Source organism: Xiphophorus couchianus, chromosome 21 (assembly GCF_001444195.1).
Source record: "Xiphophorus couchianus chromosome 21, X_couchianus-1.0, whole genome shotgun sequence".
Taxonomy (NCBI): Eukaryota; Metazoa; Chordata; class Actinopteri; order Cyprinodontiformes; family Poeciliidae; genus Xiphophorus; species Xiphophorus couchianus.
The window spans coordinates 17,103,761-17,126,308 of record NC_040248.1 but is presented as its reverse complement, the minus strand read 5'-3'; the positions used below and the strand labels follow the sequence as shown (position 1 = coordinate 17,126,308).

General features: G+C 38.0%; 3 protein-coding genes across 7 annotated transcripts; 1 reads left to right on the top strand and 2 right to left on the bottom strand.

Moving 5' to 3' along the window:
* Window positions 1–667: 667 nt before the first annotated feature.
* Window positions 668–5,062, bottom strand: LOC114136590 (uncharacterized protein C11orf65 homolog). 4 transcript variants are annotated; one of them, XM_028004643.1, is made up of 9 exons: window positions 4,895–5,060; window positions 3,810–3,888; window positions 2,960–3,052; window positions 2,826–2,879; window positions 2,506–2,691; window positions 2,272–2,402; window positions 1,412–1,609; window positions 914–969; window positions 668–756 (listed from the first exon to the last, which is right to left on the bottom strand). In XM_028004643.1, the coding sequence occupies exons 1-9, from the start codon at window positions 4,915–4,917 to the stop codon at window positions 743–745; spliced, it is 834 nt and encodes a 277-aa protein (XP_027860444.1). In that variant the 5' UTR covers window positions 4,918–5,060; the 3' UTR covers window positions 668–742. The 4 variants fall into 4 exon arrangements, with proteins under 4 accessions (XP_027860444.1, XP_027860443.1, XP_027860445.1 ...); XM_028004642.1 differs by having other exon boundaries at window positions 2,506–2,709; window positions 4,895–5,059; XM_028004644.1 differs by having other exon boundaries at window positions 2,506–2,709; window positions 3,810–3,941; window positions 4,895–5,020.
* A 756-nt stretch (window positions 5,063–5,818) lies between these two features.
* Window positions 5,819–11,344, bottom strand: LOC114136589 (uncharacterized protein C11orf65 homolog). Of its 2 annotated transcripts, none has more exons than XM_028004640.1 (9): window positions 11,194–11,344; window positions 10,064–10,142; window positions 8,160–8,252; window positions 8,026–8,079; window positions 7,705–7,908; window positions 7,476–7,606; window positions 6,567–6,764; window positions 6,069–6,124; window positions 5,819–5,911 (listed from the first exon to the last, which is right to left on the bottom strand). In XM_028004640.1, the coding sequence occupies exons 1-9, from the start codon at window positions 11,214–11,216 to the stop codon at window positions 5,853–5,855; spliced, it is 897 nt and encodes a 298-aa protein (XP_027860441.1). In that variant the 5' UTR covers window positions 11,217–11,344; the 3' UTR covers window positions 5,819–5,852. The 2 variants fall into 2 exon arrangements, with proteins under 2 accessions (XP_027860441.1, XP_027860442.1); XM_028004641.1 differs by having other exon boundaries at window positions 7,705–7,890.
* A 1,649-nt stretch (window positions 11,345–12,993) lies between these two features.
* On the top strand, window positions 12,994–16,492 carry LOC114137202 (sialic acid-binding Ig-like lectin 13). Its single transcript, XM_028005823.1, has 6 exons — window positions 12,994–13,021; window positions 13,216–13,602; window positions 14,949–15,248; window positions 15,325–15,570; window positions 15,685–15,766; window positions 16,165–16,492. Exons 1-6 carry the CDS (start codon window positions 12,994–12,996, stop codon window positions 16,490–16,492), a joined length of 1,371 nt encoding a protein of 456 aa, XP_027861624.1.
* The last annotated feature ends 6,056 nt before the right edge of the window (window positions 16,493–22,548 follow it).

Genomic DNA, 22,548 nt, shown 5'->3' with positions numbered 1-22,548 from the left:
ACAGATATTATCAATTAGAACTTAAAAAATAACTTTATATACAGGTAATTCTCGAGTGAGAGTGAAATGTTGGTATTATACAATTCACTGACCCTTTCGTATGAGTAGACGTTTAGGGGGATGCAGGTAAAGCATATACAAATTGATGTTATATTGCAAAACAGAGCTGCTAGGATTATAAGCAGAAAACATTACAGAGAGCCAACAAATCCATTGTTCTTTAAGTTAAAATTAATGACATTTTACTTCTTGGTAGCCATTATATTCTGTAAGATACGTTTAAAATACATATCATTATATTATATTAACACATTTGTAAAAAAGAACATTTGTTAAAAGTGATACCATTTATATTTTGAGAGGATCTGAGATTTTTAAAAAAAACCAAAGGTCAGAGCTAAACAAATGGAACATTGTATTTTTGTTTGTGCAAAAACAACAAAAACTTGTGGAACAATAAGTCTAAAGAAACTGAAGAGAGTAGATAAATTTTTACTTTTTCTCACCTCTTCTGAAATTCAAATTCTGAATATGGTTCAAATTGGATGCGTAAATAATCTTATTTACAACATAAACTCACAGAGAGTGGTGAATTAAAAACAACTTGATCACACAAATGGCAGCAATGTAATGTAGTAAATACCCAGTAAAGCTTTTGGAGACAGAGTCCAGTTGCCATTCTTAGTTTTATTCTGTTTGACCTAAGTTACTGGAGCTCCCAAGTGAGTCAGATTCACCATCGTTATGTTGGACGATCTGTTTCGGGGGAAAAAGAGAACATTGAGGTAAAATACCACAAATGATTTTCTTGAAGGCATATTTAATCCATGAAGACTAAAAAACACATTTTGATTAAAAAAAATTAAAAAAAACAGAGTGATGAAAAGGTAAATGTAAAAAGATATTTGTTAACCTTTGTTCGGCTCGGACGTGTGACTGCAGGCCTGGTTTTTCCACTCCTCCATGTACCTGCATAAGCAAAAATATCAAAGCAAAACTTAACATCAGGGAGCTTTCACACCAGAGATGGACAGGATAGTCTTTGTCATTTCATCAGGTGAGAAATGAAATTAGAGACATAAACAAAAGGGGGCATGTGACCTTTGATTTACAAACAAATATGTGATCTGAAAACTTTTAAAAAATTACCTTCAACTACATGGAGCACATGTAGTTGAGGCAAAAAGTCAGTGGTGCTAATTTATGCTAATCGTGAAATTTATGCTAATCATGAAGACAAGTACAAAATCCTGGAGGAACCGATGAGTGTGAAAAAAAAACCAGGAATGAAGATAGGAAGGTTTCGTCTGACCAATCGAACCAAGTCCATTGGCCCATGGTGTGGAAGCAGCCTTAGTTTTACAGGACAATGTAAAAATGCTCATTGAAAAGAAATGCTTGAAGAGCTCACTCCTCAAAGTTGAGGCTGCTTGTCCAGGCCAACAGTTCGTCCAGCTCCCAGTCCAGTATTTCATCTTCTCCTTTGTCTTCGATAGACTGCATTATGTCCTTCGCCGTTTTCCTCTCTATTGTGAGCAAGTCAGACTGATCGGACTGCTCCTCCAGAGTCTCCTGTAGAGCCTGCTCCTCCTCTTGACCCTCCTTGTACCTTTATGTAGCAGGAAGATAAGAAATAATCAAATGCACCTCTATTAGATTTTAGACAACCGAGAAGCCTTTATGTGTTTTTACCTTGTAGACCAGAGACTGAACTTTGGTGAAAAACCAGCGATTTAAAAAAAAAAAAAAAAAAAAGTCTCTAAAATGGAGGTATTTAAGGCATCTGTTTTTATGTAAAAGTGTGGACTGAATATTTGGAGAGTTAACTCTCCAAGCTAAGTTTTTTTTAACTTGGAGATTTTAAAAAAAGCATTGATAAAAAAATTATTTTGCAGATGAAGATGCAATATGCTTTTTAAAAAATCCTTTAACTGTGATCGAATTGTCCTTGCAATGAATTTTACTGCCGTTAATGTTGATGTCACTGCCACCTGCTGGCCAAACACACTTATAGTTAAAATACAGATATCTGTACATGTAACATGTTGAATTCAGTTGTTTATTCAGTAAGAAGGAAAGATTTCACAAAACATGAACGAAAAGCACCAGATGCAGTTAAGAGTTGAAAGTTTCACGGTTACTTGTATGTTTTATTGAAATTGTGATATGTAACTTCAACAAATACAGTACATATGCTTTTTGTTGTTTGCCTTAGTTAGATATATGTTAAAACTAGTTAAAACTGTTAAACAGCATCTCACTATAACTCACATCCGCTTCAGCCACTCAATCTTCCTCCTTTTCTTCCATTTCCTCACATCCTGTATCCGCTGCAACTTCGACGGATGAAAGTCCATTTTTTTGGTGACAAAACACTCTATGGGTTCTTCCTTGGTAATGGCCTGTTGGAGAAGCGAGACATGTAAGCTGAAAGACAAGCTTTCTCTGATCACCAGAAAATATATACACATGTATACTGTATGTATATGTATTTTCCCTCTTTACTTTGCAACAGAAGAGCCTCCAGTTGTTGTTCTCCACACGCTGGTACCAGCCCGTTCTGTCCGTCGTTTGCAGAGTCGGATCCCTCTCTTCAGTCAAATACTTCATGCGCTGCAGCTGATTGTAGTCCTTTGGGCTGCTTGCGCATATATCCACAATGGGCCGGTAGGTGAAGATCTTGTAGTAGACCTGAGGAGGAAAATTGACCTGAATGGAAAGTAAAAGCTTAAAATGAGCAGGTTCGTTCGCACGATCTTTTTCCATTATCACTTTTACGAATTTGTGGGGTTTTATGTCCAACTTTTCCCCTGTTACCAGCTTACCCCTCCTAGTCGAAATCGGATGTACACGCCTGCCGCAGGATCGAGCAGCTCTGCCTGTGAGACACAGTCGGATTTGAATAGTTTGGCGTTCGACTGAGATATTTTTGTTGTGGCGAGATCTGTCAGTCCGCTACCTCTCGAGGATTGACGGTTCGGAGAAGGGACCTGGGATCCTGCTGATAGCATTGGCTGATCATCTTCCGGACATGCCTGAAGACTTCCTTGCACTGCGTTGTTGACAGCGTCGGGATTGTTTTCATATTACAACCACCTTGTATTTTATTGGGATTTTATGTGGTAGACTAACATAAAGTAGCACAGGATTATGAAGTGGAAAGAAAACGATTGATTGTTTTTCACCAGTTTTTTGAAAAAATGTTGCATGCAATTAATTCAGACCCCCTTTACATTGATTCCCCTAAAAAAACAAAAGAAGAAAACAAGTTCAACACACCATCTCCATACTGACACATGGACGTGTTAGCATCAAGCTGTGTTTTTTTTAATTATTATTATTATTTTTAAAGTTGTATTTACTTTTTTGCACAAATGAAGAAAATTAAACATTCTTTTCTTAATGAATGTATTTCGCAACATTAATTCTCATGTACAACTCAGAGGCCCGAATCATGTGAGTGTATTATTTTAGGATTTCTATGAACATAAACAATATTTAATATTGGACTGATGGAAAAAAAAAAACATCCGTATTGCAAGCTCAAACTCTTTTGCAAAGCACAATTTTTACTGTGCAGATGTGCAAATCTGGTAGATATAACACAAAAAACACGCGGCTGCAGCAAAAAGTGGTACTGGTTAAAAGGTGGCAAAAAAATAAATAAAATTCAGTCAAACCTTGTGTTGAGCGATCACAAAAAAAAAAATCCCAATAAAACTCATGAGGATTTTTGACTGTAAAGCAGCAAAATGTGAAAAAGCTAAACACAAGTATGAAAACTTGTCACAAATACATTAAGTACGTACCACATATCCTCTCCAGGCCCGCTGGATTATTTTTGCTGCTTCGTCCCATGGACTGTACTCGACCTCCACTTCCTTTAAACTAAGGGTGGGTAAGGAAACGGGAGCAGTGCATTTTACTCAAGCTGGCTGACTCTTTGTTGTTGGAAATAAACATGCAGTAGCTCATATTGTTTACTCTGGTTCCATTTCATCTGGCATTTCTCATATTTCTTTGTACATAAGGCTCTAAAGCATTGAAGTAGCTTTTACTAAATAGTGAATCCCAGCCCTCCAGTGAGTTTGTTTGGGATTAACGATCTTCTTGTGTAATCGTCGAATATCTGGGGCTGGATAAATCGAGGTCAATTACAAGGCCTTTCAGATTGGTCTGATTAAATTTGATAGCATTTGGTCCCATTTGGTCAAATGGGTAGTAATACACAAGGGTAGACGTATAGAAAATAGAATAGAATAGAATTCAACTTTATTGTCATTGCACTGTCACAAGTACAAGCAAAGAGATGTAGTTTGCATCTACCCAGAAGTGCTCTATGAGATATAAATATTTATTTACGGATGTACAAGACTATGTATGTATGTTTTAAAATAGTTTTAGATATCATAATAAATCCCTACATTAATGCAAAAATAACTTCTCTTTTTTGCATCTCTGTCTGTCTGTCTGTAGATATCTTGCTGTGACAGAATGGACATTAGAAATAATTACACCCCCTCCCTTTTCTTACTTTATTTAAAGACTGTAAACTACACTCATAAGCTGCACTTCTTCTTGAACTGAGATGCATGAAACTGCAGTTACAGCAGTTCGCCACCAGATGGCACAATAGAGCACGGTGAGCGCTCCTGAATTGCCAATTGCAATTCAGCGCAATAATGGCGTGTCAGCGGAGGCGCTCACCGTCGCTCGTTTGTGAACAGCGTTCATCGAATAAAAGGACCTGCGAAAACCACACTGACTAATCATTAAGTGTGCAACAATGCAAACATTTTGGGATTGGGCTTGATTTAAATCTGAAAGTTCACCTATGTTGACTAACATAAATCCCATTTTGACGCATAGTTTTTGAAATTTACATCGTACTCACTCATGAACACCACTCTGAGACATCCTTTGTAGAGGCGACTTTGATAAAAACGAAAAAAATAACCCCAAAAACTCGAGTTCCCCAAGAGGTGACAAAAAAAAAAAAAAAAAAAATGTCAGAAGCGAGAACACCGTAATTCTCACCTGGCAACGGGAGAATTCCGCACGACACCCGGAAGCAGCTCCGGACGTGTTTGGAGTAAAACTCTTTCAAAATAAAAGGAGGCAAACTCTTCGATTTTGCGCCAATCATACATCCTAAAACTATTTCTATCTACTTAAAGCCAGAAAGATGTGACAGGGGTTTTTCCTCCATTTTCTTTCTTCCAACTATTCTGAACCACGATTATAAAGTCCAAGACCATGATGTCATGGCGTCTTCCCAAGTTTTATATAGGTTTAGCTAGTTTCCTTAAATAAAGTCACTACTGGACATCTATTTTAAGACACCACTCTAAAAGTCACAGATATGTGTTTTTTCTCTGCACAGTATCACAGCAGAGCCACGGACGGGAAAGAGTAGTGAACACAAGAAGAAAGTACTTTAAATAGTGGCAAAAATGTAGGTTTCTAACTATTATCTTAAAAAAAACCAAAAAAACATTGTTTAAAAACTACAAACATGCTGAGACTTGTCAAAGACATACTCCAATAAAATTTATATAGGAGAATATCAAACTCACATTTAAATAAGTGTCCCTGTTTGCTCAGCTCTTTTTAGTCCAAGTTCAACTTTTCAATAAGAATTGCTCCAGATCTTAACTGTATCTCTATTAATCCAGGTACTGTTTTTTTTTAAACATCTTTTTTCCACAACGACCCAATGAAGACATAAATCAGCACCTCTGTGTAAATTGACTTTAAATTAAAAACAACTTGATCACACAAATGGCAACAATCTAATGTAGTAAATACCCAGTAAAGCTTTTGGAGATATTCTTAGTTTTATTCTGTTTGACCTAAGTTACTGGAACTCCCAAGTGAGTCAGATCCACCATCGGCGTTAATGTTGGACGATCTGTTTCGGGGGAAAAAGAGAACATTGAGGTAAAATACCACAAATGATTTTCTTGAAGGCATATTTAATCCATGAAGACTAAAAAACACATTTTGATTAAAAAAAATAAAAAAAAACAGAGTGATGAAAAGGTAAATGTAAAAAGATATTTGTTAACCTTTGTTCGGCTCGGACGTGTGACTGCAGGCCTGGTTTTTCCACTCCTCCATGTACCTGCATAAGCAAAAATATCAAAGCAAAACTTAACATCAGGGAGCTTTCACACCAGAGATGGACAGGATAGTCTTTGTCATTTCATCAGGTGAGAAATGAAATTAGAGACATAAACAAAAGGGGGCATGTGACCTTTGATTTACAAACAAATATGTGATCTGAAAACTTTTAAAAAATTACCTTCAACTACATGGAGCACATGTAGTTGAGGCAAAAAGTCAGTGGTCCTAATTTATGCTAATCGTGAAATTTATGCTAATCATGAAGACAAGTACAAAATCCTGGAGGAACCGATGAGTGTGAAAAAAAAACCAGGAATGAAGATAGGAAGGTTTCGTCTGACCAATCGAACCAAGTCCATTGGCCCATGGTGTGGAAGCAGCCTTAGTTTTACAGGACAATGTAAAAATGCTCATTGAAAAGAAATGCTTGAAGAGCTCACTCCTCAAAGTTGAGGCTGCTTGTCCAGGCCAACAGTTCGTCCAGCTCCCAGTCCAGTATTTCATCTTCTCCTTTGTCTTCGATAGACTGCATTATGTCCTTCGCCGTTTTCCTCTCTATTGTGAGCAAGTCAGACTGATCGGACTGCTCCTCCAGAGTCTCCTGTAGAGCCTGCTCCTCCTCTTGACCCTCCTTGTACCTTTATGTAGCAGGAAGATAAGAAATAATCAAATGCACCTCTATTAGATTTTAGACAACTGAAAAACCTTTATGTGTTTTTACCTTGTAGACCAGAGACTGAACTTTGGTGAAAAACCAGCAATTAAAAAAAAAAAAAGTCTCTAAAATGGAGGTATTTAAGGCATCTGTTTTTATGTAAAAGTGTGGACTGAATATTTGGAGAGTTAACTTAACTCTCCAAGTTAAGTCTATTTTTTTACTTGGAGATTTTTTAAAAAAGCATTGATTTTTTTTCTTTTCTTTTTTGCAGATTCAGATGTAATATGATTTGGGAAAATCTTTTAGCGGTGATCGAATTGCATCCATAGAAGGTTTACCGGTTTCACTCCTACTGTGTTATATGGAACAAAATACCTATTGCTACTTTTATTCCCACTCACGCTCACAATCACACAGCTTAAAACGATGTAAACAGCCTTTCAACGGGCTTCTGGCACAGGGCTCTGTGCACCTCTTTCACAGAATTTCGAGCAGGGACTCCGCCGTCCCTCACGGATTTTTGTGCAATTCTATGGTACAAGAATAGCACCATAGAATTAAGAGTTGAAAGTTTTACGCTTATCTGTATGTTTTATCAAAACTGTGATATGTAACTTTTACAAATACATATGCTTTTTGCCTCATTTAGATATTTGTTAAAACTGCTAAGCAGCATCTCGCTATAACTCACATCCTCTTCAGCCACTCAATCTTCCTCCTTTTCTTCCATTTCCTCACATCCTGTATCCGCTGCGTCTTTGATGGACGAAAGTCCATTTTTTTGGTGACAAAACAGTCTATGGGTTTTTTCTTGGTAATGGCCTTTTGGAGAAGCGAGACATGTAAGCTGAAAGACAAGCTTTCTCTGATCACCAGAAAATATATACATATGTATATTTATATGTATTTTCCCTCTTTACTTTGCAACAGAAGAGCCTCCAGTTGTTGTTCTCCACACGCTGGTACCAGCCCGTTCTGTCCATCGTTTGCAGAGTCGGATCCTTCTCCTCAGTCAAATACCTCATGCGCTGGAGCTGATTGTAGTCCTTTGGGCTGCTTGCTCCTATATCCACAATGGGCCGGTAGGTGAAGATCTTGTAGTAGACCTGAGGAGGAAAATTGACCTGAATGGAAAGTAAAAGCTTAAAATGAGCAGGTTCGTTCGCACGATCTTTTTCCATTATCATTTTTCACAAATTTGTCGAGTTTTATGTCCAACTTTTTCCCTGTTACCAGCTTACCCCTCCTAGTCGAAATTGGATGAACACGCCTGCCGCAGGATCGAGCAGCTCTGCCTGTGAGACACAGTCGGATTTGAATAGTTTGGCGTTCGACTGAGATATTTTTGTTGTGGCGAGATCTGTCAGTCCGCTACCTCTCGAGGATTGACGGTTCGGAGAAGGGACCTGGGATCCTGCTGATAGCATTGGCTGATCATCTTCCGGACATGCCTGAAGACTTCCTTGCACTGCGTTGTTGACAGCGTCGGGATTGTTTTCATATTACAACCACCTTGTATTTTATTGGGATTTTATGTGGTAGACTAACATAAAGTAGCACAGGATTATGAAGTGGAAAGAAAACGATTGATTGTTTTTCACCAGTGTTTTGAAAAAAATGTTGCATGCAATTAATTCAGACCCCCTTTACATTGATTCCCCTAAAAAAAGAAAAAGAAAAGAAGAAAACAAGTTCAACACACCATCTCCATACTGACACATGGACATGTAAGCATCAAGCTGTGTTTTTTAATTTTATTATTAATTTTAAATTTGTATTTACTTTTTTGCACAAATGAAGAATCTTACTCATAATGGATGGGGAAATAAAATAAATATTCTTTTTTTAATGAATGTGTTTCGCAACATTACATCTCATATACAACTCAGAGGCCCGAATCATGTGAAAAAACTATATAAGCACCCTTCTGTCAAAATTTAATTGGTGGAGTGATTGATGACCCTAATCATTAATTGCTTTTAATTTCCGGTGACCGGCTGCCCCCCCCCCCCCCCCCCCCCCCACCCTTAAATAAACATTCCTTTGACATCTGTTAATCCAATCATTGGGATACATTGTTTTGGTAAACTCCTTCTGACCTCCGAGTTTTAAGAGTAATACGATTAAAGTATGGAAGAAAAAAAAACAATAAGTGCTAGATAATCAAGAATAATATATATAGTATATAGTATACCTAGAGAAATAGATCTGGATGTTGTAATTACTTCTGGTTTTAAACATAACATCTTTCTGATACACAGCATGAAGCGGGAGAGGGCTGGCCCCGGCCCTGCCATGAGGTTCATTCTCACGACCTCTGATCACCACGGGTGACCCGCGTGACACTCTATGTTTCCAGTAAAGTCATTTCAGTCTCTACCAGGGCTGGTAGGTACAATTCAAACGGCACCACAGGATGGTTCAGGACACTTACTCACTGACTCAATTCATAGTAAACAATTAAAATGTAGGTTTTCTTTAGAGGTATCTGTCCAGTCTTACGGGTGCACACGACCCCACACACGCATGGCCTCTGTGTGGAATGGGACCCCTCCTCTTTTGCTGTCTCTATCAACCTGTGTCTCCCACACAGCAACAAAGCGTTAAAGGTATATATCTTTCATTCATCTGAACCAAACTTAGTATTTATGATAATTATTATCTAATATAAACAATATTTTAGTGAAAAGCATTTTGAAAACGCTTTTATTACAGATTTCGAGTTATACAGTGATCTGGTGAGATCACACACACACGCAGGTACACTGACCACCACTGCCATCGACCCCTTCCCCAGAGGTCATCAGAGGTCCTGAGAATGGGGGCATCCGGTCACATGAAATTAAAAGCAATTAATGATTAGGGTCATCAATCACTCCACTGATTAAATTTTCACAGAAGGGTGCTTATATAGTTTTTTCATGTGAGTGTATTATTTTAGGATTTCTATGAACATAAACAATATTTAATATTGGACTGATGGAAAAAACAAACATCCGTATTGCAAGCTCAAACTCTTTCGCAAAGCACAATTTTTACTGTGCAGATGTGCAAATCTGGTAGATATAACACAAAAAACACGTGGCTGAGGCTGCGGCAAAAAGTGGTACTGGCTAAAAGGTGGCAAAAAAATAAATAAAATTCAGTCAAACCTTGCGTTGAGCGATCACAAAAAAAAATCCCAATAAAACTCATGAGGATTTTTGACTGTAAAGCAGCAAAATGTGAAAAAGCTAAGCACAAATATGAAAACTTGTCACAAATATATTAAGTACGTACCACATATCTTCTCCAGGCCCGCTGGATTATTTTTGCTGCTTCGTCCCATGGACTGTACTCGACCTCCACTTCTTTTAAACTAAGTTTGGGTAAGGAAACGGGAGCAGTGCATTTTACTCAAGCTGGCTGACTCTTTGTTGTTGGAAATAAACATGCAGTAGCTCATATTGTTTACTCCGCTTTGCTTCAAAACCTGCTACGATACTTTCTAATGAAATAACCAATAAAATCAGATAAAGGAGGCTCTCTTTAAAAAATGCTAGGGATCGTGCATGGAGCCCTCTATCCATCTGGGCGAGGGAGAATGGAAAGCTGGGACAGAAATGTGAGGTCAGAGGCCAATTAAAAAGTTAAAAATGAAAAAAATAGACCTGGTTCCATTTCATCTGGCGTTTCTCATATTTCTTTGTACATAAGGCTCTAAAGCATTGAAGTAGCTTTTACTAAATAGTGAATCCCAGCCCTCCAGTGAGTTTGTTTGGGATTAACGATCTTCTTGTGTAATCGAATCGAATATCTGGAGCTGGATAAACCGAGGTTAATTACAAGGCCTTTCAGATTGGTCTGATTAAATTTGATAGCATTTGGTCCCATTTGGTCAAATTGGTAGTAATGTACAATGGTAGAAGTAAAGAAAATAATTTTAGATATCAAAATAAATCCTTATATTAATGCAAAAACAACTTCTCATTTTTGCATCTCTGTCTGTCTGTCTATCGATATCACGCTGTGACAGAATGGACATTAAAATAATTACACCCCCTCCCTTTTCTTACTTTATTTAAAGACTATAGACTACACTCATAAGCTGCACTTGAACTGAGATGCATGAAACTGCAGTTACAGCAGTTCGCCACCAGATGGCACAATAGAGCACGGTGAGCGCTCCTGAATTGCCAATTGCAATTCAGCGCAATAATGGCGTGTCAGCGGAGGCGCTCACCGTCGCTCGTTTGTGAACAGCGTTCATCGAATAAAAGGACCTGCGAAAACCACACTGACTAATCATTAAGTGTGCAACAATGCAAACATTTTGGGATTGGGCTTGATTTAAATCTGAAAGTTCACCTATGTTGACTAACATAAATCCCATTTTGACGCATAGTTTTTGAAATTTACATCGTACTCACTCATGAACACCACTCTGAGACATCCTTTCTAGAGGCGACTTTGATAAAAAACCCAAAAAGCTTGAGTTCCCCCAAGAGGTGACAAAAAAATATGTATGTCAGAAGCGAGAACACCGTATTTCTCACCTGGCAACGGGAGAATTCCGCACGACACCCGGAAGCAGCTCCGGACGTGTTTGGAGTAAAACTCTTTCAAAATAAAAGGAGGCAAACTCTTCAATTTTGCGCCAATCATACATCCTAAAACTATTTCTATCTACTTAAAGCCAGAAAGATGTGACAGGGGTTTTTCCTCCATTTTCTTTCTTCCAACTATTCTGAACCACGATTATAAAGTCCAAGACCATGATGTCATGGCGTCTTCCCAAGTTTTATATAGATTTAGCTACAGTTTCCTTAATAAAGTCACTACTGGACATCTATTTTAAGACACCACTCTAAAAGGCACCGATATGTGTTACAGGAGAGCCATGGACGGGAAAGAGTAGTGAACACAAGAAGAAAGTACTTTAAATAGTGGCAAAAATGTAGGTTTCTAACTATTATCTTAAAAAAAAAACATTGCTTAAAAACTACAAACATGCTGAGACTTGTCCAAGACATACTCCAATAAAATTTATATAGGAGAATATCAAACTCATATTTAAATAAGTGTCCCTGTTTACTCAGCTCTTTTTAGTCCAAGTTCAACTTTTAAATAAGAATTGCTCCAGATCTTCACTGTATCTCTATTAATCCAGGTACTGTTTTGTTTTAAACATCTTTTGCCACAACGACCCAATGAAGACATAAATCAGCACCTGTGTGTAAATTGAAAAGCGAAAAATGTTAGGCATTATCGTTATAAAGTGTTTACAATAGTCATCCTCTACGGTGTCAGTCTTATTTGACAAAATTCTTTACGTCTAGATAATGTTACAAATGTTATAAATTACAAATTTGCTAAATTTGCATCATTATGATCTGCATCAGGCTCATCCAGTTGAATCTTGACAACTTAGACATCATTATTCTGTATTTTTGTCATTTTTGTTGTGACTTTGCTCTACAATAATTTTTTATACATGCAAAACTCAAACTCAAATGTCGTTCCTGGTTTGTTGTAATCACAAGGCTTATCCACCCATATAGGGTAGAAATGAAACTTACACTGCAGATAAATATGTTCTCTAACGGAAATCTGTTTGTAAATGTTATTTTAAATAAATATTCAGGGTAAAATCAGAAACCTTCATGATTATGTTTATGTTGAAACTATTTAGTGGGCATTTACATATTTAACCCTGTCATTGTTTTCATTTTATTTTATTTTATTTAAACTAATCAGTCATTCGAACCGATGAAATTAAGATAGTTGACTTTGTTTGCTTAAACAGCAAATTTGTTTGTCGTCTTTAAACTTCAAATAATTTCATGAAAGAAAGTGTTGCAATAAAAACACAAAATGTATATAAGTTACACTTTAAGGAGTGTAGACAAAATTACTCAGACCTCCTTATAACCAACTGTTAAGTTTGTTCATAGTCTCTTTTGTTCATGTGATGTGAATTTACCAATGACTCATAATCTTTCTGCATCAATAGGATGTTGCAAAAGTGTAAATGTAACAGAAATACATATTTATTTGCAACACATCCTCAACTTGTAGTCTAATGTCATTATTTTGGAACTGTTAAAAAGGAAGTGATCGTTTTTTTAGAGTCTTGTAAACCAGTGGTGACTTTAGCTTTCATATCTTTGTACGTGAAGGACCGTCAGGGTCTGACGGCGGCTCTGTCTGAGAACATGCTGACAGTCAACATGTTACTGAGTGTCTTCCTTCTGCCAGGTGAGATGTTTGTTCAAGTCCTTTCATTTAGAGACATCACACGAACCATTTCTAGTCTGAAATGGTTGCTCTTAATCTTGTTTAAAGACTTCACATTTAACACGCTGCAGCTGAACTGGAGTTTATGAATCGTGAATGTTTCTCTACAGGAAGTTGCTGCTTCACATTATGTTCATCATTTATCTCTTCTTAAGGTGTTTTGGCTGATTACTGTAGCCGTGCTACACCAGCCCTCTTCGTCACTGCACCGAAGGAGATTGAAGCTCTGACTGGATCTTGTTTGCAAATCCCATGTAGCTTTAATACAGGACAGACAACATTTGGCAACAGCAGAGCTGTTGTTGGAATTTGGATGAAACATAACTTAGATTTTAAAGGTGATCCAAGAAATGTCATTTTCAATAGCACTAGGACAGATAGTACCTATCAACTGGAGATTATTGGAAACTTGAGAGAGAAAAACTGCACTACTCTGTTTCGTGACTTAAACTCCAGTCATGCAGATAGATACTTCTTCAGAGTTGAGAATGGGCCATTCAGAGCAACAGCTTGTAGCAGTCCAATTAAGATAAAAGTTAAAGGTAAGAAAATCTGACTTTAAAAGTTCTGTAATATGAGTCCAGTGTTGAAAAGGCTGTTTATCAATGTTTTGTTGTCTGTGTTAATGTACCGTAACCGTAAATCACTGGGTCACTTTCTACTTTTTTTTCATGACTTGAACTTTATTGATTTTCCAACAGAAAAATATGCCACAATTCCACACTTAGCATATCACAATTTAGCATCTGCTAAACAATGGTTAGTCCTTGTGGATTCTTTGAAGCCAATACAGTTAACAGAAATTACTTAGTGCAATAATAATAATAATAATAATAATAATATTAAAGTGACAAGACACATAAACACCAACTGAAATTGACATACATAAACTAAAAATGCCCCGTAACCCTGATACATTTAAATAATTACAGCATTACAGTAAGTTCATCTAGTCTAATTACATCTGAGCTGGAAATACCATTTAACCCACATGTAAGACGTAGCAGGACCACTTCCTGCTGAACTCCTCTACCCTATTTAACAATCTATAAGATAACCTCCAGGGAGCTATACCAATGAGGAAGAGAGGGGATAGATGGACCCTTCCACTCCCTCACCAGCAGCTTCCTCCCCAGCATTACGACTGTCTGCTGCGAGAGAGAGGAAGATATTTGACCCAATAATGAAGGATCCCTGAGAATATAAAGCCTGCTGCAAAGGGGTATTTTCTGGCCAAGTATTTTTTCTAAGATTTTGTGAACTGATGACCAATAATCTTGGATTTTTTGGAGAATCCCACAACATATGTACCAGTGTGCCATTGTCTTTCTGGCATTTCCAACAAACTGGGGTTTCCGATAAACCAGCCCTGTATAGTCTACATGGTGTCCAGTATAAACTGTGTAGAATCTTAAATTGCACCAGTCTTGTTTTTAGTTCCCTTGACATTTCCTTCCCATTCCTAAGAATCGAATACCATTCTTCTTCTGTGAGACTAAGATTTAGATCCTTTTCCCAAGCTCTCTTAAGAGACGTAATAGTAGGATCCAAGGCTGTCAATAATCTATAGTAAACTAAAGCTTCATGCCAATGCCCAAACATCTTATTTATGTCTGCCAATGTATTGCAACTTACAGGAGTAAAAGTGGGGGAACCAAAGGTTTTGTACATGGAGTGTCTTATTGGTAAATATCTCCAGAGATCTTGTCTAAGTAACTTAAATTCCCCCACCAATGTTTCAAAGGATTTTAATGACCCGTTCTCATGTAAATCACCTATCTCAATTATTTCTTTTTGAAACCAGGACTTCCAAAAAAAAGGGGTTTTGTCTATGCAGAGTTTGGGGTCAGTGGGTCACTTTCTAAAAAATTCTGCTTTAAAACTCCAGATTCTCCTCAGCGTCCCAGCATTAATGTTCCCTCTGACCTGAAGGAGCATCAGTCTGTCACTGTAACCTGCTCAGCTTTCACTCCCTGTCCACAATCACCTCCTGAACTCACCTGGAATCTCCAACAAGACTCTCTCAGACAAACAGAGAAAAACACAGATGGAACCTTTACAACTAAAATCCAGGAGACCATCACTCTGTCAGAAACACATGATGGATACAACATCAGATGTTCTGCCAGATATCCTGTGATTGGAGGAAACAAGACAGAAGTGAAAGCCGTAATGCTTAATGTTTCATGTAAGTGATCCTGTCAGCAGGTCATGGTTCAGCTGTTTCTGATCAATAAAGTTCATGTGTGTCTCATTTTCCTCAGATGCTCCTAGAAACACCTCAGCATCCATCAGTCCATCAGTAGGTAGCAGGGTGGAGCTCAGCTGCTCCAGCAGAGCCAAACCTCCACCCAGCTTCGCCTGGTTCAGGAACAACAAACATGGAGCCATGAATGTATCTGTGGAGCAGATTTACAGCTTCAATGTTACTGATGGAGGGGAGTATCACTGTGTGGCTGCAAATCATCTGGGGAATCAAATGTCACCAATAATCTCTATAAGTAACAAAGGTAACTATTGTGTTTTTACACATTCTTGTGTATTTAAACACTTAAAAATTATTTCCATCCTGAGAATTTAAAAAAAATTTATAATTAATATTTAGATGTGTTTTTTCCCCTCAGGTCCAACAGGCAGTCCTGCAGACTGGAAGTGTATTTTAGTGGGAATCACTGTGTTCATCTGCCTGATTGTTGTTTGTGCTTGGTGAGTATCAGACATAACTGATCTGAACTTACGAAACAACAACATTTCAGTTTAATCATCATAGAAAACAATTATGTAATGTTTCAGGCGGCTGTGTGTCGGGCCAGTCATTGGTAATGTTGCTTCGTAGCAAAATGCTCTGGAATGATTGTTGTTTCCTGTCTGAGTGGAGTTTGAATGATCTCTCCAGGCCTACGTTGGCATTCCAGTTTCAACCCACAGCTTTAAAGACTAGATGTCAAGTTTACCGGGTGTTTCTAATTTGCTTGCTTTAATTTATGACAATGTGATTTTACTGTTGTTCTTCCCCTGCTAGTTCCGGGTCAGCCTTGACTCTCTTAGTCTGAGACTCCTGAAGCTCAGCAAATTTGTTCTGACGGCTCTCTAATGTCTTCCAGGCACTTGAAGTGCAAACGTCCAACTCCACAACAGACTCAGGTAGAGACGTGTTCAACTTCTGCGTCTAGCAATGCACCGTTCACATTGTCGATTAGCAACACCTTCAACATGAACAAATGCATGTACTTTCTAACGCAGAGTCAAACAGGCGAGGACGCTACTGTTGAAAAACCAGCCGATGGAAGAGAGGAAAAACTTCATTATGAAGAAGTGGGCTTCCTTCAGAGGAGACCTGGAGCTTCCTCCATGTCAACACAGGTAAGCAGGCAGCAGGAGACGGTTTACTCTCAGGTCAAGGTGTCTGTTGCCACTGCAGAAGATCTCTGAGCTCAAGTGAAGGAAATATGACATGTTTTATGTCAGAAGGCTTGACTTTTTGTGCACCGAAGATTTTGACTTGTTGATTTTGGACAGAGTGCAGTGGGAGAAAGTTTTAAACCCACTGGTCTCATGATCTTATCATAAGTATCATTGTTTTTATTATCGATCTTTGGTCCTCAAACTGTTATATCAACTCAGATAAGTCGTAGAAAGAATGTGTTTTACTGATTAGATATAAAGTCCTTCCTCTGAAGCTGTAATATCTTTTTGAAAAATGTTCTCAAGAACTCCGACCAATTTTTAATTGTACATATGTTTGTATCGTCATGTCAGAGGAGCTTGTATGTATGCCATCTTAAATTTAATATAGCTAAACACACAAAAAGCATGGGAATTTTAAAATGCTCCATATTTTTTGCTATTTTAACAACAATGTACTTGATATGTAATTTATTTTTCTCTTTTGCATCATTTCATTTGTTTGGTTCACATGGTATGTCCAAGAATGATTGATTACATCTGTTTTTTGTGCATCAAATTTTAAATAATGAAAAATATTCCCATCTACTTGTGCTTAGGTTTGCTTGCTCACAAAGAAAACAGATTTGTTTTAAAATTGACAATGTAGCTTTTGCATGGTAATTATGCTGGAGCACCTTTGCAGCTTTGCACTAACACATCGACATTTTGTTCGTTATTCATATTAATCATGAATAAAACTAGACTGACTTTACCTATCCAATATTTTATTTCAATATTCAATACTTTTCCCTCTGTAAGTTCTTCCTTTAGTAAAAAATAAAGAAATAAGAAAGCTAAACACATTTTCAGATTTTGTTTTTATATATTAATATGACTAAAGGTCTTGATAGACATTCAAAGAGCATGTGCTTCTGTTGTAACCTGGAGAAGATGCTGAAAATGTTTTGTTGACCAGTTACAAAACATTGCAACTGTTGTTTTGTGGCACGCTTCGGTTGCCACAAGGCAACTTAACAATGTGCATAACATAACTCCAGTGTAGTGTAAAGCTTCACCAGCAGTCTCACCTGCAAAGCAAAGCACCTGGGAAAATGAATTCTGCCTTATATGTAGAAATTATTATTCATTAAAATGAGCTGGAGCACATAGCAGGTTGTAGAGAACACAAGATATATTTTGTTGATCTGTCTTTCTAGACAGCTGGTAAGTCTTTAAGGGAAACGCACTTTGACCTCCTGTAACACACATGAGAAAAGGTGCGCCCTCTTTTTTCACTAATTTAATCTATGCTGCTACATCATATAATGGGGCTTCCATACTTTACGTGGGTTACACACAGAGACAATCAAATTAAACACTTCAAGCTCTTTGGCTCAGATCTTCTTATGCTGACACTTATGCTGATTCTTTCATCATGTAGGTCAGAAAAGCGTGTGAGCTAGTCGAGTTAGTCGGTCTATGCGGCTGCTTCATTCGCTCTACTTCACACACAACAAATAAATTTTACTTATGCAATCAGGACAGGTAGCGAAGTTGCAAAATGTCCTGCACACCACCGCAGCTTCCGCCTATGGCTCTGAGGTCAGAGGCTGTTCACACTGGTTGGGAGTGTGAAAAGCTCTCAACACATGTTGCAACTATGTGACTTTGATAGTATGTTCCGACTATCGAAGTCTATCTTATTAAATTCATGTCCTCTGGTGACAACTGCGAACGTTGAGCATTCAGAAGAATAAATCCGAAGTTGCAGCGAATGGCTTATTCTTCCTCTTTCAGAAACTAAGGAAGAATAAATTTAAGTTTTCAGAAAATGACATCAACACCTTGGTTTAGGAATAAATCCGTATGACTGTACTCATGCTACTGCTTTTCAATTCCCTTTATTATTTTAAGAGTTCCACTGCAAAAAGATGTAAAGAGAAAAAAGTTGATTTTATTTCAAAATCAAGAAAAATTGATACAAGTGTTTGATCTAATAATAATGGTATTGTATTAACAGCTGGTTAATTATTAACTAATATCTTAGGTGACGTGGGTGTTTTTTTGTATGTTTTTTTTTTTTTTTTTTTAAATCAAGCCCTCCCCCAACGCGAGGGAGGGCTTGATTAGTTGTGTAAAACAACTCTCTGATGAGACAATGAATCATTTTCGAATTCCCTCATGACCTCACAAAACAACTGTCATTATTTTTAATAGGAGTTTAAAAATGTATATTAATAACCCCAGGGTTTTACATGCACACAACAGAAATATCAACACAAAAGATCAGAATGAATCCTAAAGTGGGAACCTCCAACGCCGTGTGACTGCAGCCCAGCTCGTCAGTAAACAGAGATCATAATGGCTGTATTTTGGATATTAATATGTGGAAGTAAATGCTGTCACCTTAAACATATATATATATATATATATATATATATATATATATATATATATATATATATATATATATATATATATATATATATAGTTTTTGTTATTTATTTATGTGAAATAAAAATTTATACATATTCTATATTGAATCTTACACAGTGGCATCTCTCACAAAAGTCATATGTCACTCAAGTTGTGTGATATGTTATGGCATCTGTCACAAAAGCCGTGTCATTTGACATGCGTCAATTACGACATGTAATTCATGATTGCTTTACAGCTAAATGTGTCATAAGACATGGCAATGGCATGTGTCACAAAAGCCATGCATATGTCATAAAACCTGCATCATATGTCACAAAAGCAATGACAAGTCATAAGAGTCATGGCATTGGCATATGTCACAAAAGCCAAGGCATTTGTCATGAAAGCAGCACATATGTCACAAAACAATGTCATATGTCACAAAGCCGTGATTATGTCACAAAAGCTGTGACATTGACACCAAATCAGTTGCAGCTCTGTGTGTGAATATGTTTGTATATATATTATGTTTTTTCTAAAATATTTGTTTATTTTTGTTACTTATTTGCTTGAAATGAAATTCATCTTTATATTGTATGTCCAATCTGTCACAAAAGCCATGGCATATGTCAAGAAATCAACATTTGTATTTACCTTTATCTAAAGGTAACTGTGTTTCTCCATGTGCAACAAAGGCGGATAATCACGCCGCTGGAGACGAGATTGAGGCCAAGTCCACGGTTTCAAATAATTTACAAACTGCAGCTTTTATGAAATGTTATGTTTTACATATTTGTTTTACTTTACAGAGTTGAGTAAACATGACATAGCATATTTTTGCTTGCAGACAGTAAAAACGAGCTCAGTGGTTCCCAAAGTGTGGGGTGCGCCCCCTCCAAGGGGTGCAGTGTCATTGCAGGGGGGTCAGGGGGAACGGGAAGCCGTATGGATGAAAAAACAGAAAACAAAACAATTACACAAAAGTGTTTCACTGTAAAGATGGCTTGTAGTTTGCTTTGTTGCAACCTGAAGTGTGAAATAAACTTCAGTAGAGTTTGAAAATAAAATATGTGTATAGGTTTATGTCTGGTTGATCAATGTGTGTGCCCAGTTGATTTTTTTATTATTATTTTTTTCTTTTATGGGGCGGATTTTATTGTAATCCATAGGGGGGCCCAGGAACCAGTGGGGAGGGGCGGTGGTGGTGGTGGTGGTGGTGTGTGTGTGTGTGTGTGGCGGGGGGGGGTGGTTCTTTGGGAACCTCTGAACTGGCTGATGTGGATGCTTGAGGAGTGTCATCATCAAAATATGAAGTTTGGAAGGCTTTTTTCTTTAAACAGCCAAACCGGAGCACCCGGGGAAAGTTAGGCTATCAAAAGGTATCAGACACATAGGTCTAATAGGTTTTTATTTCTACACCTATTAGGAATTTGTCATTAACTTCCACTCAATTTAGAAACTGTGATTACGGCTAACTTACACACTTTCTCCATCCTTCACTCAGAAAAAGTACTTCCACCACTCCTTCCACCACTCCTCCGAGTCGGAAGATGAAGAGTGTGTTGAATCATCCGTTGATGCTTTGCAGTCAGACGTGTCCTCTGTTATGGTTTCTGAACTATCAGTTGCAGAGTAGGAATCTGTTGACTTTGGTGACTCATCCTCTGACTCACGCTTTACAAATGCCCTTATTTCAGGGATCTTCCTTAACGTGAGTACTGGGTGACTCCTTTTCTTTCTGGAATCGTCTGTTGACTCGTCTGTTGTGTCGCTTTCCTCATACTCGGTCTCACTTGAAGACTCCTCAGAAAACTTCTCTGGTTCCTTGTGTTTGGAAGTCTTTCCTGTTAACTTCCAGGCCACTGAGGGAGGAATGGAAGAAAGAGATTTTGATCTCACAGCTCCAGAATAAGGGTTAAGGTCCCCCAGAAATCTCTCAATTTTTGGTTGAAAGGATGTACATTCCTGCTGGAGAGCATTGATTTTATACTTGAAAGTATGTAAGCGTTTGACAATTTTGTCACTCCTACTTTTCTCTTGTGAAACCAAGGAAAGCCTCGATTCGCTCCCAACTTTTATATTTTTTCCTGTCAAATCTTCAAACTTCTTCAAGTGACAACAGTGAACTTGCTTAAGATTTTTGACCTTCTTGTCCATGTCTTGGTAAGCGGTCTCCCACTTAGTTTGATCCGAAAGTCTCTCTGTCAAGATCTCAATCACCTTGTCTAAGTCGCCGTTGAGGTCTTTGAGCCTTCGTTCCTCATCCACTGCACATTGAAACTGATATTTCAACAAGGGCACATTAATCGCCTGCTGTCTCAAGGTTTTGATCATTTCCTCGAGTCTATGATTCTTATCGGCCTCTTCCTTCACACTTTCCTCTTCTGCCTTAACTTTTTTATTCACATTGGCCACATTGAACACTCTTAACATTTTCCTTAGGTCTCTAAAGTAGCTGTCTTGAATTGCCATCATCTCCTTGCTTTCCGCTTCTTTCTCTGTGTACTCATCAAACAGTTTAGATTGATGTGCAAGATGCTTTGACAAGGTTCTAACATTTTTCTTTAACACCTTGTGAAGAAAATTCAGCCTTTCATGCTGTTGTTGGGCCGCCTTGATCATTGATTTCATCACGGGCTCCTCAATGAGGTGATCGTTCATGTCTTTCAATTTTTCGAAAAGCTTATCTCTCCTTTTGGATAAATTATCCAGCTGTTCTTGCTCATCAGCCCAGATGTCAGATTGCGAATTCAACATAAAGAGTCGTTTTTCGGATTCTTCGAAAAACGCCTTCTCGTCCTTCTCCAGTCTGTACCGATTGCGAAAACGGCTTCTGCGCTCGGAGGCGTTCTCAAGCTCCGCATTGATCTTCAGGAGCTTCTGGAGCGCCCTGTTGTTCTTTCTGCGCGCTCTTTCAGCATCAAAAAGGGCAGCTATCGCTTTCTGCCTCTCAGTTTTGCACATTTTGAGTTTTCCCGTTCGACTTTAAAGCCAAAAGTGTCGGAGCCAAGCAAAATGTAGGTCAGGGGAGCTTTGTGTTCACAAGCAAAATGGAGAGAACCCTGTCAACTCACAGACAAAAGCTGTAACATCAAAGGGCGTCATCATAAGGCTGGGTGTGTGTGTGTGTGTGTGTGTGACATCATCGGTGTGGTGCTGTTGGGTCTAAATACCTATTAAACAAAACACAGGAAAGACAAGAGAGTTAAATTCTTTTTGTACTCGCGAGGAGAGCAGACAGAGAGATGCTTTCAGTTACAAATCTCCAACCGCTCTGAAAACACATCTCCCGCTCCCTCTATTTTATTGCTTTTTTAGGGGACCCTCTTACACTGAGCGCTTTAACTCTCAAAGGGAGGGGAAAACAATTTATCACATTGTTGCAGCGCTAATGACATTTACTATTAGACACATGTTATCTACACTCTAAATCTTTCTGCTCCAGTCGAGTACCAGACACGGCGTCGAGTACCACAGGAGAGCAGACAGAGTTGTCTCCGCTATCTCCACGAAGGCTTCACTGCTCTCTTTCTCAAAGAGGTCACAGGAAGGAATCATAATTATTCAACACACAGAGACATTACTTAGAATAGAGGAAAAAGAGAAAAAGCATATAATTAAACATTATCTAAATGTTACTACAAAGCTACATGATACAACGAATATTTGATAATTACTAAAAA

Bases quoted from the DNA above. Each gene is read 5' to 3' on its own strand.
- LOC114136590 (XM_028004645.1), bottom strand. From the start codon at position 4,917: ATGTCTCAGAGTGGTGTTCATGA. The intron at 3,889-4,894 runs GTGAGTACGATG...ACCCACCCTTAG, and splicing joins TCTCAGAGTGGTGTTCATGA to TTTAAAGGAAGTGGAGGTCG. The intron at 1,610-2,271 runs GTGAGTTATAGT...TGCTACATAAAG, and splicing joins ATTGAGTGGCTGAAGCGGAT to GTACAAGGAGGGTCAAGAGG.
- LOC114136589 (XM_028004640.1), bottom strand. From the start codon at position 11,216: ATGTCTCAGAGTGGTGTTCATGA. The intron at 10,143-11,193 runs GTGAGTACGATG...ACCCAAACTTAG, and splicing joins TCTCAGAGTGGTGTTCATGA to TTTAAAAGAAGTGGAGGTCG. The intron at 6,125-6,566 runs GTGAGCTCTTCA...TTGCTTATGCAG, and splicing joins AGCAGCCTCAACTTTGAGGA to GTACATGGAGGAGTGGAAAA.
- LOC114137202 (XM_028005823.1), top strand. From the start codon at position 12,994: ATGTTACTGAGTGTCTTCCTTCTGCCAG. The intron at 15,249-15,324 runs GTAAGTGATCCT...CATTTTCCTCAG, and splicing joins CGTAATGCTTAATGTTTCAT to ATGCTCCTAGAAACACCTCA. The intron at 15,571-15,684 runs GTAACTATTGTG...TTTTCCCCTCAG, and splicing joins AATCTCTATAAGTAACAAAG to GTCCAACAGGCAGTCCTGCA.